General features: G+C 47.2%; 2 protein-coding genes across 2 annotated transcripts in view; both read right to left on the reverse strand.

Moving 5' to 3' along the window:
- LOC131567159 (probable glutamate receptor) overlaps positions 1 to 8,171 on the reverse strand; it is a 10,680-nt gene extending 2,509 nt beyond the window's left edge. The window contains exons 1-9 of the mRNA XM_058818673.1: positions 8,090 to 8,171; positions 6,506 to 6,537; positions 5,459 to 5,518; positions 4,554 to 4,733; positions 2,723 to 2,949; positions 2,347 to 2,444; positions 1,671 to 1,888; positions 909 to 1,134; positions 253 to 500 (exon numbers count right to left, since the gene is read on the reverse strand). Coding sequence (XP_058674656.1) covers positions 253 to 500; positions 909 to 1,134; positions 1,671 to 1,888; positions 2,347 to 2,444; positions 2,723 to 2,949; positions 4,554 to 4,733; positions 5,459 to 5,518; positions 6,506 to 6,537; positions 8,090 to 8,162 — 1,362 coding nt within the window. The 5' untranslated portion in view covers positions 8,163 to 8,171. The remainder of the gene's footprint in view (positions 1 to 252; positions 501 to 908; positions 1,135 to 1,670; positions 1,889 to 2,346; positions 2,445 to 2,722; positions 2,950 to 4,553; positions 4,734 to 5,458; positions 5,519 to 6,505; positions 6,538 to 8,089) is intronic.
- Positions 8,172 to 13,406: 5,235 nt separating this feature from the next.
- PLCH2 (phospholipase C eta 2) overlaps positions 13,407 to 16,950 on the reverse strand; it is a 34,485-nt gene continuing 30,941 nt past the window's right edge. The window contains exon 22 of the mRNA XM_058818723.1: positions 13,407 to 15,136. Within this exon, the coding sequence (XP_058674706.1) occupies positions 13,407 to 15,136 (1,730 nt within the window). The remainder of the gene's footprint in view (positions 15,137 to 16,950) is intronic.

Here is a 16,950-nt window from a genome sequence, read left to right on the forward strand (position 1 = left end):
AAGGGGGGACACAGGGAGGCAGGACGAGGTTCAGGGCCCACCTTGGAGAAAGGAGGGACATGGGGAGACAGGACAAGGTGTAGGGCCCACCTTGGAGAAAGGAGGGACACAGGACGGGGCTCAGAGCAGGAGCCAGGGCCCACCTTGGTGGAAGGGGGGACACAGGGATGCAGGATAGGACCTGAAGCAGGAGCCAGGGCTCATTTTGGTGGAAGGAGGGATAGAGGAGCACAGGAAAGGTGCAGGGCCCACCTTGGCGTGCGCGGCCGCGCGGCGGCTGCTGCTGGAGAGCTCGGCCAGGGCGGCGAGGATGCCGAGGGCGAGGCCGATGCCGAGCGTGAGGAAGAGCCCCCCCAGGGCCGGCGGCTCCAGGGGCCCCCAGCGCTCCCGGCTCTGGCGCAGGCAGCTGCTCTCCCACCATTTGTTCCTCAGGTAGTCCAGGTCGCCCGACTCGCGCAGCTTGAGCACGGCGATGGACAGGGGCTTGGTCCAGGGGGATGCTTGGGGAGAGAGGAGAGAGAGGAGGATGGCAGAGCCCCCAGCCATGGTTTAGTTAAACATTGCTAAAGGGGGCAGAGGTGTCACTGAACGCAGCCCCGCCTGCCAAAGGCTTCTCCTGGCTAACAATGATCCTGCCCTGGCCACAGACCCTGCCCTATCCACCTGTGGGATAGGGGCAGAGCAAAGTGCTTTGGGAAGAACATGAGCAGACTGTCCCCTGCTCTGCATTCCTGGGGCCAAGGCCACCAGGAGATGGAATATTTGTGGATTAGAGTCCAAACTAAGAGCCAGTGTAACTCCCCACAGAGCAGTGACCCCGCCACGCAGCGTTCTCAGTCTGGTCACCCTGACAGCGGTGCTGGCTCTCCCTGTTGGGTATCCCAGAGAACAGAGGGGACAGGACTCACCCTGGGTGGTGGCAATGCCAAAGCCACGGGCCCCGATGACCTCGGGGGCCCTGATGAGGTTGCAGTGGCGCGCGGCCGCCAGGTCCTGCGAGATGGACTCGCCGATGAAGGCGTAGTTGGAGTCCATCACGCGCTGCACGGCCTCCTGGTAGGTCTTGACCAGCACGTGCTCCCTCCTCTTCTCCATGTACTCGTAGATCATCTGGTGGATGGGGTTCTTGGAGTTCTGCAGCACAAAAATCCAAGTGTCAAACTCAAACATCAAGCCCAAGTGTCAAAAAATCCAAGTGTCAAACTCAAGGGTGAGACAACCACCAAACAAATTAAAATCTGCCTGTATGTGCAAGGGTTGTAAAACAGTTTGGAGAAGAAGAGCATTTAAACCATTTGTGAACCCTTGCAAGAACAGATTGTCCCTAACACTGGGGACAAGCATCACCAGGGGCACAAGTGTCACAGATGGCACTAAGGTACACAAGGGCAGCCCCTGAAGGGTAGAGAGATTTTCAAAGGAGAATTCAGAATAAAAATAAGAATTCTGTGCCTGCTTTCCTGTGAGAAGAGGTGGAGGAAGGGCTGAACAGAACAATAATCAATAATAATCAACAATAATGAACAATATTATTTGAAGTATGCCAGGAAAACTGAGGGAGTCAGCAGTGGCGAGGGTGCTGTAGGGGTTACAAGGCCTGAGCTGTGAGACAGCCCCAGCCCTGCAGTCCTACAGCCCCTGTGTGTGGGCACAAGGAGATTTCTCTGCACCTTGAAGTAGTAGAAGGTGGAGGAGCCCTCCAAGGTCCCAAACTCCAGGTTCCTCTGCTTGACCAGGTCCTCGAAGGTCTGGATGGGGAGCTGCTCGCTGCCGGAGCTCAGCAGGGCCGTGAAGTTGGCGATGTAGGCGGCCAGCAGGGCCAGGGTGAAGAGCCACCAGACCACAGCAATGACCCTCACCGACAGTGCCTGGGGCCTGGGGGTGGCACCTGCACCACAGGGAGCCAAAAAATCACATAAACCACACAGGAGGGGATGTGGAGCCAGAGATACACCACGAACTGCAGATACACCAGCCTCAGTTAGAGTTCACTTGAAATAAAGGCAAATTGCAAATCTGCCCTGCAGCTACGCAGAGCCTGAGCCTGGAGGGTCCCTCTGTGCTGCTCGGGGCAGGGCTGGAGCAGCAGCAGTGGCACAAAGCTGCACAAAAATTCTCCTTTGGACAAAGCAGCCATGCCATGCTCAGCTGGGCATTGCCCCAAGCAATGGTTGCCCTGAGCAGAAGATATTCCCCAACCAGAATCAATCACCTGTAAAAGCCCAGCAGGTCTGTGCTCACACCTTCCCAACCTGCTTTACTGCTCCAAGTGTCCCTGCTAGGACACCTTTTCACCCCAGTGTCACAGAAGGAGCTGGGTGCACCATCATCATCCTCCCAGCTCACCCTGCAGGGCCAGTGCTCCTGCTCCAAACCAGAGACTGTTCAGGAAGGTGAAGTGGTTCTCTTCATTCTTTGGCTCGTTCCACTCACAGGGGCTCAGTCTGTGGGAAAATGACAGGGTAAAACCAGACATTCAGAGGGAAAAAAATAAAAATAATCCCCATCAAGAGATCTAGTCCTCCTCACAGGGAGATCCCACTCATAATGCTGGCTTAATCTGACAGGGTTTAAGAATTCTTAGCCCTTGTACTAGAGCGGCACAGGAGGTTTCCTCAGAGCAAAAGGGAAAAAAAAGCAAAACTCCTGGGATTATCTGAGCTGTTCATAGGTAAGAAAGGCACTGACTTGAACACAACCTGTGAAAGAAATGCATTTGTACCTGGCAACAAGGAAGAGGCAGAAGCAGGTGAGCAAGTAAGCAAACAAAAGAGCTGTCCAGGTCTCCTTGCTGAAAGGGGACAGGAAGTGGAAGAAGGACATGTCCTGGGAGGCCGTGTCCTTGCGGAGCAGGATCCCGATGCCGGTCTGCAGGAAGGGGGTGGTGAAGGACACCACCTCCTCCCTGGCTGAGGTGACAGTCAGGGGAGCCACTGCAATGTCAGCTTCCTGCCAAGGAGACAAAAACAGTCAGCCACCAGCCCAGGGAACACTTCTGTCCCTCAATCATTTCTGTCCCTCAATCATTTCTGCCCCTTTAAACATTTCTGTCCCTCAAGCAGGTGCTCCCCTGGCTGCGTAGGCAGGTGCTCCATTATCACAGAGCTCCATTATTAAACTTAGAACTTCCTAATATTTTACTAGATATACTTTTTTGTTACTTAGAGACAAGTATTTTAGACAAGCATTAATACACAAACCATTATTCTATTTGTTCTTACTTTTCAATTTCTTATAAATGTTTTCTACTGACAAATCTTACAGTTACAGCTTAGCTCTAATCATAGTTCTACTGGCTCTAAAGCCTGCCTTTTGCAGCTTTCCAAAAACCCTTTCATTTTAAAGATTCTCACAGAAATGGCATCACATCACCAGGTCAACAGCCTTGGGATGTGACCCCCAAGGAATAGGACATGTTTCCCATGAATGTGTATTTATATTTTTAGGTATTCAATACTCTTACATACTTATAGATAAAAGGACTCTGTAATCACCTGTAAATTGCAGTGTGTATTTGGGAATTATCTCACAATAAACACACACTTTCTAACTTTAAACTCTCAGAGAGTTTTTGGATATTGGTACTAGATCAATATCCATATTGGGAATGGAATGTACCAAAGTTATGAATATGTACTTATATTTTATGTATTCAATATTTGTATAGATAAAAGGACTCTGTAATCACCTGTAAAATGCAGTGTGTATTTGGGAGCTATCCCACAATAAACATACACTTTCTAACTTTAAACTGTTAGAGAGGTTTCATCTCTCACAGTTGGATATGGGTACTAAAACAACACCCATATTTTGAATAAATCACAGTTGGATATTGGTACTAGATCAACATCCATATTTTCAATAAATCACAGTTGGATATGGGTACTAGATCAACATCCATATTTTTAATAAATCACAGTTGGATATGGGCACTAGATCAGCATCCCTATTTTGAATAAACCACAGTTGGACATGGGTACTAGACCAACACCCCTATTTTGAATAAATGGTTGGATATGGGTACTAGATCAATACCCATATTTTCAATAAACCACAGCTGGATAGAGGTACTAGCCCAACACCCCTATTTTGAATAAACCACAGTTGGATATGGGTACTAGATCAGCATCCCTATTTTGAATAAACCACAGTTGGATATGGGTACTAGATCAACACCCATATTTTCAATAAACCACAGTTGGATATGGGCACTAGATCAGCATCCCTATTTTGAATAAACCACAGTTTGATATGGGTACTAGATCAGCATCCCTATTTTGAATAAATGGTTGGATATGGGTACTAGATCAGCATCAATATTTTCAATAAACCACAGTTGGATATGGGTACTAGATCAGCATCCCTATTTTCAATAAACCACAGTTGGATATGGGTACTAGCCCAACACCCCTATTTTCAATAAACCACAGTTGGATATGGGTACTAGATCAGCATCCCTATTTTGAATAAACCACAGTTGGACATGGGTACTAGCCCAACACCCTTATATTGAATACCCCACCCCTGCAGGTTCCTGGGACAGGCTCCCTTACCCTGCGGAGGATCTCGCCGATCATGCCGCTCCAGTTGCCCCCGGCCGCCACGGCCCCGTACTGGCCGTCGCCCACCACCCTGACCCGGTACTGGAAGCGCAGCATCCCCGCCAGGGCCGCCAGCAGCTCCATGCAGTACCCCTCCAGCTCTGCTCCCCGCACCATCACGTAGGGATCCTCCTGGGATGGAGGGACGGACACACAGCCAGGTCAGCCCAGGGGGGTTCAACCCGGCCTTGGTAAAACTGCCTCGATATTCCTCTCCACTTTTCTATTTTTAAATATTTTTTCCTCTTTTTTTCCCCTTTTTTTTTCCCTTTTTTTTACTTTTTATTTTATTTTATTGATGTCAACATTTTCCAAGATCTTTTCCCCCTCAAAATTCTCAAATTCCTAAAGTTTCCCGCAATTCCGGGAGGATTTTTTTTTATTTTGGGGATTTTTAAGATGCGAAATCCATGGAAATTCCTGTTGGCCCTGAACCAGGGGGTTCTCATCACAGCCCTCCCCAAAAACATTCCAGAATTTCTAAAATTCCCAAAAATTTTTGACCCCCCACTTTACCTTTACTTTTCTTTTTTTTTTAATTGATATCAACATTTTCCAAGATCTTTTCCCCCTCAAAATTCTCAAATTCCTAAAGTTTCCCAGAATTCCAGAAGGATTTTTTGGGTATTGGGGATTTTTGAGATGCGAAATCCATGGAAATTCCCAGGGTTGCCTCGAACCAGGGGGTTCTCATCACAGGCCCTCTCCAAAGAAAATTCCAGAATTCTCAAAATTCTGGGAATTCCCAAAAATTCCCCACCCCCCCCTTTAGTGAAATTAGGCTCCTGACACGGTTTTGCGTGGGAAAAGGAGAATTAGCCCAAAAAAAGCTGCTCCCTGCCCTGTCAAGGCCTTACCAGGATGGTTGTGACAGTCAGGGTTGGAAGTCCCTCTCCTGTTCCCCGAGGGTCCGTGCCCTGCAAAGCAGAAATTGAGGAACTCATGGGTTTCAAGGTTTTTCAAAGTTATTTTAGGGTGACCTGGGAGGTGCAGGGGGGTTAAACCAGCCCTAAACCTGCAGGGGCTGCTGCTGTTTCCTAATTAATAAATCACAGCGTTTCACTTCATTGCCTGCTGCAAACAAAAATCGCTGCAAATGCTGCTGCACATCTTCGGATGGTGCGTGCAGCCTCCCCAAGAGACCAATTCCTGCTGCAGACAAAAGAATTAGCAGCCAATTAAGGTCTCATTAGAGAGCAATTCCAGGAGACACAGAACAGTTGGAAACCTGAGAGGAGGAGGAGGAGGAGGGGGAAAGGAAAAGTGGCTTCATTTGTGTGAGTTAAAGATGCATCTTCCAATTTTACATTCACTCCAGAGGATTCCTCATCAAAGGCACTGCAGGGCAGTTGTAGCTTTTTGTAGTGAAGTGTCAGATTTTGTGAGGTTTGTTGGTCTTAAATGTGTCTGCTTATTGGAAATTACAGGGTGATTTTTCTAGACAGAGAGAGGATGTATATAGTATATATGTGTGTGTGAATATATAAATATATAAATATGCAGTACAAAACGTGCAAAAGAAAACTCAGTCCTTCCAAAGGATCTTGTTTAATTCTCTCTGTGCAATGGAAGGGTTTGAGGGACGAGCTTTGAGTGGAAAGCTGTGATCACAAGTTCCCCAACTCTACCAGCCATGAAGACAAGGGCTGCTGGCAGGTTCTTCCCTGGGGCACAACTGAATTCTGAGCTCTGTACAAAAAATTCAGCCAAAAAAAAACCCCCCACAAAAACAAACAAAGGAAAACAGCACAGAGACACAGCCAGCCATGAACAGTGTACTTAAAATAATAACTCTTCAAAGATGAAAATATTTTACATTCTGATCACTATTTCTGAATTAAATATGTAAAATCATCAGCCCCACGCCTTCGTTAGTGGCTCTGCACTAATGAACTCAGACATACCTTACTCATAGCATCATCATTCCTCCCAGCTCCTGGAAAAACACAACAAAATCAGATTTGTGTGGGGTTTGTATTCACAGCTCCTCATTCCACAGCGCACTGAAATAATCAGAACAATCACCCCCAACTCCCAAACTCCCTTTGCTTCCTCCCCCAGGGCACAAAAGAAGGCAGAGACAGCAGAGAGGGGCTCAGGAGGTTCTGGTGTCACTTAATGGTGTCATTGATGTCCCTCAGCCTCTGAGGGAGTCCTGCACAGCCAGTCCACCCCTGAGGAGGGGCAGCACCAGCTCCTCTTCCTCACACAGCCCAGACCTTCCTCCTTTCCTGCCAAGCCCCATCTTCCCCTGAGGAAAAGCCAAAAGTTCCTCACCACCCACTGATTTTTCTTACTCTTCCTTTCCCCTGCTGCCGGCAGGTTTTGCATCTGAGATGCAGAATTAAAACCACAGTTTTGTCAATATATTGCTCATTAATTGCCCAGGATGATTTTTCCAGAATCTGCTTAGCATTGCTCCCTGGACTCAGAGAATTCACAGCACAAAAGTCCCTCAAGACAAATTTAAAAATGCAGGATGTTTTCACTCTTTCCAGCAAAAGCTGTGAGTTTTTCTCTAAATATAACAGCATATTCATTCATTATGTATTTATTTCTCCTTCTTTGGTGTTGAATTTTCTGGCCTTGCACTGAACTCCACATTATTGTAAAACAAAACCTGTTTTTTCCCTCTCCACTACACTTCTCCATGGGGGCTGGAAATCTCCACAAAGGACTTCTCTTGTCTCCCTTTAGAAACCCTTTAAAGCCAGCAGCAGCTTTTGGAGGCCCCGTGGGGTTCCTTGGAAGGCAGCAGGGCCTTCTGAGGGCTCCAGCTCCCAGCTCAAAGCCCCTTTGTGAGCCCTCCTGAAAGGCCCAGGGGCGATGGGGCTGCAGCACCAACCCCAGGTCATGGCAGGGACAGAGCCCAGCATCCAGGATTCTGCTGGGAATCCCCCTGGAAATCTTGGGATTCCTCCTGGAATCCTCCTGGGAGGCTGCAGCAGCACAGGATAAGGGAAAGGTTCATCCCTCCCTTCCCCATTGGTTGTAGGAAGAGACTGTGGCTGTAAAAAATCAGCTTTTTCTTTCTTGCCAGCCTTCCCAAAGGGAGGCTCCTGCTGGATTCCTGGGCAAAAAGCTCCTGGCACTGCTCAGGACTGGCCACCTCCCCTCAGTTTTCTCCCCCATCCTCAGCACACCTTGCTGCAGCTAAGGGACCATAAACTCACAGAAATGCAGCTTTAACCACAACAACCACACCTAAACCCACCCATTTTCCTTGGCTTTTTTCATCTTCCCCCATCTCTGCCATCTTTTAGCAGCAAAGACACTTGGGGACATCAAAGACACTTGGTGGCACTCACAAAGTCCCAGCCACCAGGCGAGCCCTGGGGAATTTCTTAATAACCCATTTTAAAAGCAAATTCTGAGATTAGGACAAAATCCTGCAAGCACTTGCAGGTAAAAACTGAAGGAATTAATGATTTAAAGAAAAATAAAAGCAGGTTTGGGTGCAGGCAACACTTCTGGATGCTTTTCCTCACCTGCCTGGCTTGATTCCCTCAGGAGCAGCAGGGCTGTGAGCACACAGATTGTGATGTGAAGTGATTTATCCATGGGAGCAGAAATTCCTGCTGGAGGTGAAAGGCAAGCAGTTAAACCTGGTTCTACAGTTCCCCATCACTGGCTGAGAGCACTTTGTGCTGGATTTTCTGCTCCTTTTTCTGTGGAGCCACAATTCCAAATCAAGTCTCCAGCTGAAAACAGTCACTGCTGAGCTCAGCCAGAACAAACACTAAAGAAAGGCTCTGGTGAAGTCCCCACTGCAGCAAAAAGGATGTGACAAACCTAAAAAAAGGGCATTCACCCACTGGTGGTTCTCTCCCTGTGGGTTTTCCCCCAGGGAAAGGGCAGAAGAGGAAGCAGCAGCAATATTTTAATGGTATTTGTTGTCCAACAAGATACAGGACACCATTACACCAGAAATTATAAAATATAAATTTAAAATGCTCAAGAAAACATTTATCAGAGTGTGTAGGCAAAAATATACTACATGTGGCATTACTGGCAAACACTGGATTTAGGGATCTTACCTCATCAGCTTTTAGGAAATTTCCCAATCCTGCATCCCATGAAAACTCAGCATTACAGCTCAGCACTTTCCCTCATTCATCTCCCCTAATGAGAGAAATAACTCAAACCTCCACAGGAGGTTCTCTCCAGGTTAAATTTCAATGCTGATTTTGTTGTTGCTGCTGTTAAAATATTCTGCCAAATGGGAAAATGGTGATCCTTGTGAAAGGATCCCAGAGGAGAGAGCTGAGATCTGAGCTGGGCATCAGCCAACACCTGTGGGAAATGGATTTGTAAGGAATTCTCAAAACCTGATAGAAAGCTTATACAGTCTTGTACATCTGTATGCAAATACTGAGATGAGGTGTGCTGATTTAGGAATGGAATAGAGATGACATTGTTGAGAGATTGAACTAGAAATAAATTTCAACAACTTTCAAAATACAGCCTTGCAAAAAGACCAGATATTTTAGAGAATTAGAGCTGTGAAAGATGCATTGCATTGTGACCAGGAAATGGGCTGGCTTCTGATGGAATGGCGTTGAGTTTTACATCTCCTGTGTCTCACAAGAGACTGATAATGGAATGAAAACTTTTAAAACCCCTCTGAGCTGCCCCATCTCTGTAAAAGCTGAGAAAACCAACAAACACTGACTTTGTCCTACAACTGCTTTTTAGACAAAGTAGTTGCTGCTCTTGGCTGTTGCCACAGCAGCACAAAAACTGAGCAGCTTCAACCACGGGGAAAAAAATATAAAAATTGAAAAGAAGCAGCAGTCTTCAGGCTGAGCTGTGCTTTTCCTGGTAGGTTTAGCCTCTAAATTCCTGTTCCTTTCCTCTTACAATTTGGTATATGCAACAAAATTGACTTCTGTTTCAAGTGGCCTCTTATAAAAAAACCCCAAACTGATCAGAGCTCCTCCAAAAAACCCCAAACTATCAGAGCTGGTACTGCTGGCATCACCTCGCACAGAAAGTTGTTAAACACGCTGCTTATCTAAAAGCACAAACAGGGTACAAATGTGGGTTAAAAAGCCAGGAAGGAGCTGGTGGCAGCGGGCTTTGCCCCTTGCCAGAAGCAGAGCACGAACTGAAGACGGTTTCTCACTTACAGCGACTCCCTGGGGCCGTCTGTCTGTCCGTCTGTCTGTCCGTCTGTCCGTCCGTTCGGAATGCCCGGCACAGGAGTGAGGATCCTGCAGGTTTGGGCATCCCTTGCTGGGTTAAATACCCGGGAGAGGAGGAGGAGGAGGAGGAGGAGGAGGAGGAGTGGCTCTAAACGTGCCAGCTGGACCAGGGGACACCTTCGGGGGAAGGAGGAGACCTCACCAAAGGAGCTCTGGAAGCAGCTGGGTCCCACAGCTGGATGCTGCATCAGGACTCACGGAATTCTCTCTCTGTCCTGTGGAGCTGCTGTAAAATTCCTCCCTTTGGAGCTGTGCCCGTTTTCCTGCCTGTTGATCACAGAGACAAAATCAGCTTTGAGAGACACAATTGAATGCTCATTATCACAATTGAATGTTCATTGTCAGACTATAAATGCACATCCAGCCATGGCCAGTACACTGCTTGTGATCTGGAGGCTCTGGATTTCAGATCTTACCATTTAATGAACTGAAATGCACATCCTGGAGTCTCAGGGTGCACAGGAAGAGCAGAAGAATGAAGAGCAAAACTGTGACTTTCTGCTGACTTAAATTCCAAATAATTCTTAGATGCTGGGATAAATTCCACTTATAGGAATAAATAAATACATGATGAATAGTCAGTCTTACATAGTGTCACAAAACAAGCTGCAAAAGTGGTTGCTATTAATTTGGAAGCAAGAGGGCAAATTTCACTTGTACCCTAATGATTTAAATCCAGACACTGTTGGTTAAAATTCTGAATGAAGGTAAATGTTTTAAAGTGATGCTGCCTCCTGTGAGGGGCATTAATTTAACAAGTGCTTAATCAATTAAAGATGAAAATAATCTGATTGTGAGACTCAGCCTTTGAGAAGACACAAATAGGCCTTTTAAACATTAACTTTCCAAAGCTGTCAAGTTGCATGTACTCGACATTAAAGCTGCAAAAGCATTAAAGTTACAAAAGCAGCGACTCCCTGCAGCTTTTCAGCCCGAAATTAAAGTATTACATGAATGATTTTTTTCATCCAGAGAATGTTAATGAAACTTGCTTTGTGCTGGGACACAATGGGAGGCTCCTCTTGGCAGATCCCACGTTCTGCTGCAGCTTCACCTCCCTCCCTTCAGAGCCTGCAGTGATGCTGTGGGGTCACCTCAGTGCACATCCCAAAATTCTGCTGCACAAAGCTGCCCTGGGATCTGATAATGGAATAAAAAAAATATTACTCTGTTTAGGTTGTTATTTAATTCTAAATATGGCCATCTAAAAAAATTAAATATCTCTTTTTTTAAAAAATATGTTTGAAAATTTTGCATATCCTGCAGACAAGCTGGGCAGATCTGAGCCAGCCTGGAAAACGGAGGGAATGTTTTCATGCTGAAGGGAATTTGAAAAGATTTAATCAGGAAATTTAACCCCTCCAGCCCCATTGCTGTGTTATGGCGATAACACAGTGAGCCTTATATTTTGGTATCTCAGAGTTTCAATTTTGTTTTGGTAGCTCAGAGTTTAAATTCTTGTGGCCAAGTGATTCTAAAATTAGAACCAAGAGCCTCTTCCCAGCTCCACAAGTGACAACCCTTCCAGGAGGAGTGTGAAGGAAGCAAAATGCACTTTCACTGTGCACTTTGCTGGGACAGGAATAGAAGTGATTTTTCAATCAAGTGACAGGTGAAGAGCAAAAATTGAGCTGCAGCATTTTCAGGCAGACTTTAAACCCCCTCAGTGATGAAACAGGGCCATCTGTGTTACTTGTACAGCTGCTCCAGGATGGATCAGCTCCTTCTGTTTGTTTGGTTACTAATTCCACCAGTTGCCCCAGAATTTTCATCCTGCCCCTGTGCTGTGTCTCACACCACACAATGCCAGTCTCTTGCAAAAATTCTGGAGGATCTGAGAAAATCTGAGTGGGTCTGCACTGGCTGCCCCTCTGAAAAAGTAAAATTAAATGTTATCCACAAAGGAAGCTGGAAAACAAAGCAAACAGAATGAACCATGTTTGTGTATCACAGACCCCATTGTTGTGTTACAGCTAAAGAGTCGCCAGCTGGGAGGTTAAATATGTTTATTTTAGTAGTATAAGGTGGTTTTACAAACAAATTCTTAAATTTTGCAATATACACAAAAGAATCATTACAAAGGCAAAATATCTTCTCAATAATAGGGACTCTATGCAGCCTCAAATAAAATTAAACCTCTGTTTCTCTTTAAAATGCATCTCAGTAAACATTCTTCTCCATCACTGATAAAATGTACATCTATAATAAATGACATCGTAACTGGGGATGGGGGGGACACATGACAACATCCCTAAAAATAAAAAGTAAAAAAAAGGGGAGAGGAAAAATTATTACTCTGTTTAGGTTGTTATTTAATTCTAAATATGTCCATCTAAAAAAATTAAATATCTCTTTTTTTTTAAACATATCATTGAAAATTTTGCATGGCAGTGCAATACAGAAATAGTAAAATTCATCCAAAAAGTGCTATGTACAGCAGCATTGTTAAAATACCATAAGAAGGGACAGTGCTGTTTCAAGAAAAGACTAACATGCTTTGTAGCCATTTCTGAAGTAAAGTCAGAAGATATTTCTATTTTTAGCCATTCCCTTCTCTCTCCTGTCTCAATTCCCTCAGACAATGCCTTGAGACAAGGAGCAGTCACAGTTCAGGTTCAGGGTGTGCATGTGTACATACATGTGCAGACATATCTTTGCATACACACAGGTGTATATATATAGATATTTATATATATATATATATATAGATATATAAACAGGCTGAGTTTGTAAAAGCATTGCTTTGGAACAAGAGAGTTTTCTTCAAAGAGAAAATATGGATTTTCACTGAAATAAGCAGGTCCATGATGGAAGATGGAATGTATCTACTGCATTATTAATTCACACCCTCAGAGGCCTCAAACTCTTCCAGAAAATAAAATGTGATTTTAAGTCCAGCGTCCTTACATGGATCCATGATTTGTAAGAGCAAAATTCACCTTAGCTGTCGTTAGCATCACATTTAGCTATTACACATCAAGGCTATTATTGTCAGAAGAATTATTGAAATTAGTAAAGACCAAGAGCAAACTGCAAACGCAAGAAGTGCTCACACACAGAGGAGGCCCGATCGGAGGCTGGGCAAAGCTCAATTAAAAATGAATCCTCATCAGTTCCTTTGGAGTTGTGATATCAAACACCCTTGGCTCAAGGGAAGGCCAGGAAGCACAGGATGTTTCGGGCCTCTCAGGTTTTGCTGTGCCAGGAGTGCCAGCAGTGCCCAGCGCTGCCAGGGTCACAGTTTGAGCATGAAGAACACCTCGGTGTCGGCCATGCAGTCGGGCCCAGCCAGGGCCAGCTCCTTTGGAGTTGTGATCTCAAGCACCCTTGGCTCAAGGAAAGGCCAGGAAACTCAGGATGTTTTGGGCCTCTCAGGTTTTGGGGTGTTTTGCTGTGCCAGGAGTACCAGCAGTGCCCAGGGTCTCAGTTTGAGCATGAAGAACACCTCGGTGTTGGCCGTGCAGTCAGGCTGGGCCTTGGGTGAGGCCGCCAGGGCCAGTTCCTTTGGAGTTGTGACATCAAGCACCCTTGACTCAGGGGAACGCCAGGAAGCACAGGATGTTTTGGGCCTCTCAGGTTTTGCTGTGTTTCGCTGCCAGGGTCACAGTTTGAGCATGAAGAACACCTCGGTGTCGGCCGCGCAGTCGGGCTGGGCCTTGGGCGAGGCCGCCAGGGCCGCGTGGGCAGCGGGGTCGGTGCAGCCAGCCCTGCCCACGCTGCAGGCGCCCTCAGGGTTGCCCCTCTCCTCGATGGGGCTGCCCCCGAGCTGTGCCCGGCCCTGCAGGCGCTGCCTCTCCTGGGCCTGCCGCGCCCTGTTGGCGATGTAGCGCACGCGGCTCTGGCTGCGCGAGGACGAGCGGCGCAGCAGCCCCACGCTCTCGCCCTCCTCCTCCGACTCGCTGGGCTCCAGGCTGATGGGGGAGGTGATGTCGTTTTCCTGCTGGAAGGCCGTCAGCTTCTTCAGCTGCTCCGTCAGCTCGTCCCGGGATTTGGCCGAGGGCCGCAGGCTGGCGGAGCGGCGCTGCTCCCGCATGGAGCGCGTGACGAAGCTCCTGCTGATGCTGCGGTATTTGCTTTCAAAAGTGCACACGATGTCGTCAGAGGTGAGGTCCCCGAGGCTTTTGGACTTTGCCTGGTTATTCCCGACCGTGTCATGCGCTTTGGATTTGTTAGAGGACTGCCTGAGACTCTCCATGTAGAGCCTGCTCCAGGTGTGCCTTCTAGGGATGGACGAGAAGGCGTCCTGAGGGCTCCTGGCCAGGGGCCGGGGGCACAGCTCATCGGCCGGCAGCTGGCCAGACCTCAGGTTGGGGTTGGACTTGCTCTTGCTGACCATTGGCATCTCGTTGCTGCAGGTGGTGGCGGAGCGGGGCCGCATGCCCTTCCTGATGGCCAGGGGCTCCAGGCTGTCCTGGCGGATGCCCAGGTCCGGGAGGCTCTTGCGGGCCAGGCTGGGCAGGGAGAGGTCGATGACGGTGTCGTTGGAGGACATGCTGGAAGAGGAGGACATGCTGTCACGGTGGCTGGCACAGTCCAGCTTGCTCCAGATCCGGTCATTGACAGTGGCATCAAAGTACACTTCAGCTGCTGGAGACTGGCTGCTCGTGGTTTTTATTAAGGCTGAGGAGTCTGACGTCTTCAGTCCTTCACTCTTTGCCCTTCTTGCCAATGTGTAAGAACTTGTCTGGGAAACAGAGACAGGGAGAGGCTGTGCAGCCCAGGCTTTCTGGGGAGAATCTGCCTGGGGGCTGTTACTGACACTGCTTTGCTGGGGTGGAACAGCTGCTGCACCCGGGTTTTGCCCTTTGCATTCAGAGGTGCTTTTTGTGTCTGCTGATACCTGACCTGGTTGGTTTTGCTTCTGGCAGTTTCCTACAGGTTGGCCAGCACCGTGATCTGCTGCCTCCACCAGCCTGGCTTTTTTGGGATGTGCTGCTGATCCACCCTGATCTTCAGCCTCACTGCACTGTGTCCAGCCATTTCCTTCTGTGGGACATCCTGCCATACTTGTCCTCTCATCCTCTGGGGCTACTAAACCTGTGTCAGCTGCTCTTGGGACATCCTGCCCTTGGTCTTCTGCAGCCAGATTGGTTCCTTGTTCCCTGGAGGGTAGGGGCTCTTGAGGCTGGTTGGGTGTTCTGCTTCCCTCTGATGGAGCTTCAGTGGAATGGTCAGAGCCAGATCCTTCCTCAGAGTCACTGTAAGGGGCAACGGGCAGGGGGAAGAGAAGGCTGCAGTCATGGCCCTCATTGGCAAGAACAGGCTCTTCTGTGATCGTTTCTAGGCTGCATAAAGAAGTGACTGACCTCTGCATGGAGAAGTGGCAGACTTCTACTCGGGAGGCATGAAAAGAAAAAGAAAGAAACAAGAAAAACAGAGATACAGGGTTAGTTATCTCCTACAAATTACAGCTGAGCTAAGATTCATTCCTTATGCGTTACCATTTTCTTCTCAAGGTACAAGTTGTCCATGTTAATCATTATTTTTAAAAATAACTTGAGATTTCAAATGCCCGGCCAAAGGCATCAAGACATTTTGCACATTCAGTTTTAGCTGCACAAAGCCCTGTTGCTTCAAGAAATCTCAGTCCATGCACAGCAGCACCATGTGACTGTTCTGGTTTTCTTATCAAACAACAACAGTACCCAGCAAGTTCTGCCCTTTGTGACCCCTTTTGTAAACCAGCTTTTCTTCCTCCACCATCCAGCACCACTTGATTTTCAGTTTTCCTTCCTTCCAGCACTCAGACAGGTCAGGGTATCAGAGCACAACCAGAGCATGTACAATGATCAAACAGCAGTGTGACCAGCAGATGTGATCCCAGTGACCAACCACTCAGAAGAGAAGCAGCACAGGACTTGTGGAGCAGATTACAAATGATCTGCAGACAGTGGAATGTTGGCAATGGGACTTTTAAAAACAAAACAAAAGCTTTAAACAGACTTTGTTCTTCCTAAAAAAAAACTTGCTAATTTCTATTTAAAAAAAAAAAAAGCAAAAACTCTGCAGACAGATGGGTCATGAACAGCAGGCTGTGAGTGCAACCCTGGAGAATCACTGCAGCCACCAATTACCTGGAGAAAATGCTCCATTCTCTGCAGTGTTTATCACCTGCACCCCAGGAGCCAAAGCAATCATGCCAAAAAGATGATTCCCCATATCTCCAAAGCACAGTGCAGACATGCATCCCAGAACTAACAAAGCACCACCAAGCCAGACCACGACCTCAAGGATACAGGAGCAGGTAATTACAGGGCAGCAAACAGGGAAAAACCAGGAGCACAGGCAACAAGGTGCTGGAATCAGGGACACTCAGCAGACATTACCTTTGACTTGCTTGTCCTTTCAGTTCTTAACTAGAGAGAGAGTGTGTGCATGTAGAATAATAGGACAGAACAGAGGAAAAATCCAATTAATGTAGGGAAGGCAGGTGCAGATAACAGGATAAATTAGTGCTGAGGGAGGGATGGGAGACATACAGGAATATTCACATGTGGTTGTAGGATCCTAAGAATTTCTGACCAACCAGAGCACTCAATGGAATCCGCACATGGACAGATATTAAGTTTAATTTTTTTAATCATAGAAGGATGAAAATATTTGTTGGCATTGAAGGAACACACTCCACTGGATGGGGGAATGGAATCACAGAATCACAGAGTGGTTTGTGATGGAAAGGACCCTAAAATCATCAAGTTTCAAGTACCCTGGCATAGGCAAGGACACCTTCCAGGCTGCTCAGAGGAATTTAAACTCTTCCAAAGCCCTCTCCTAATGGGAAACATCACTCCCAGAACCTGCCCAGGGAATACCAGGATTTCCAGCCCAGTGCAGAACACAGGGGTGGGAGCAGCTCTGCCCTGCCCTGCATTAGCTGGGAGTGCTGGAAGGGAACCAGGCACCTGTGCCCATAACCCAAATCCAACATTCCATAACCCAAATCCAACATTTCATAACCCAAATCCAACATTCCATAACCCAGATCCAACATTCCAGACTCTCAGTGCCTGGAGGAGTGTCAGGAAGGGCCCAGAGCTGATCAGATTTATAAATTCTCCTTCTGCCCATCCAGCAGCATGGATTGGGGCACACTGGGAAGGGAAATCTCTGGAAAATGTAATTTTGGGCCAACTATAGTAATAATA

The sequence above is a fragment of the Ammospiza caudacuta genome, chromosome 22 (genome assembly GCF_027887145.1).
Source record: "Ammospiza caudacuta isolate bAmmCau1 chromosome 22, bAmmCau1.pri, whole genome shotgun sequence".
Lineage (NCBI taxonomy): Eukaryota > Metazoa > Chordata > Aves > Passeriformes > Passerellidae > Ammospiza > Ammospiza caudacuta.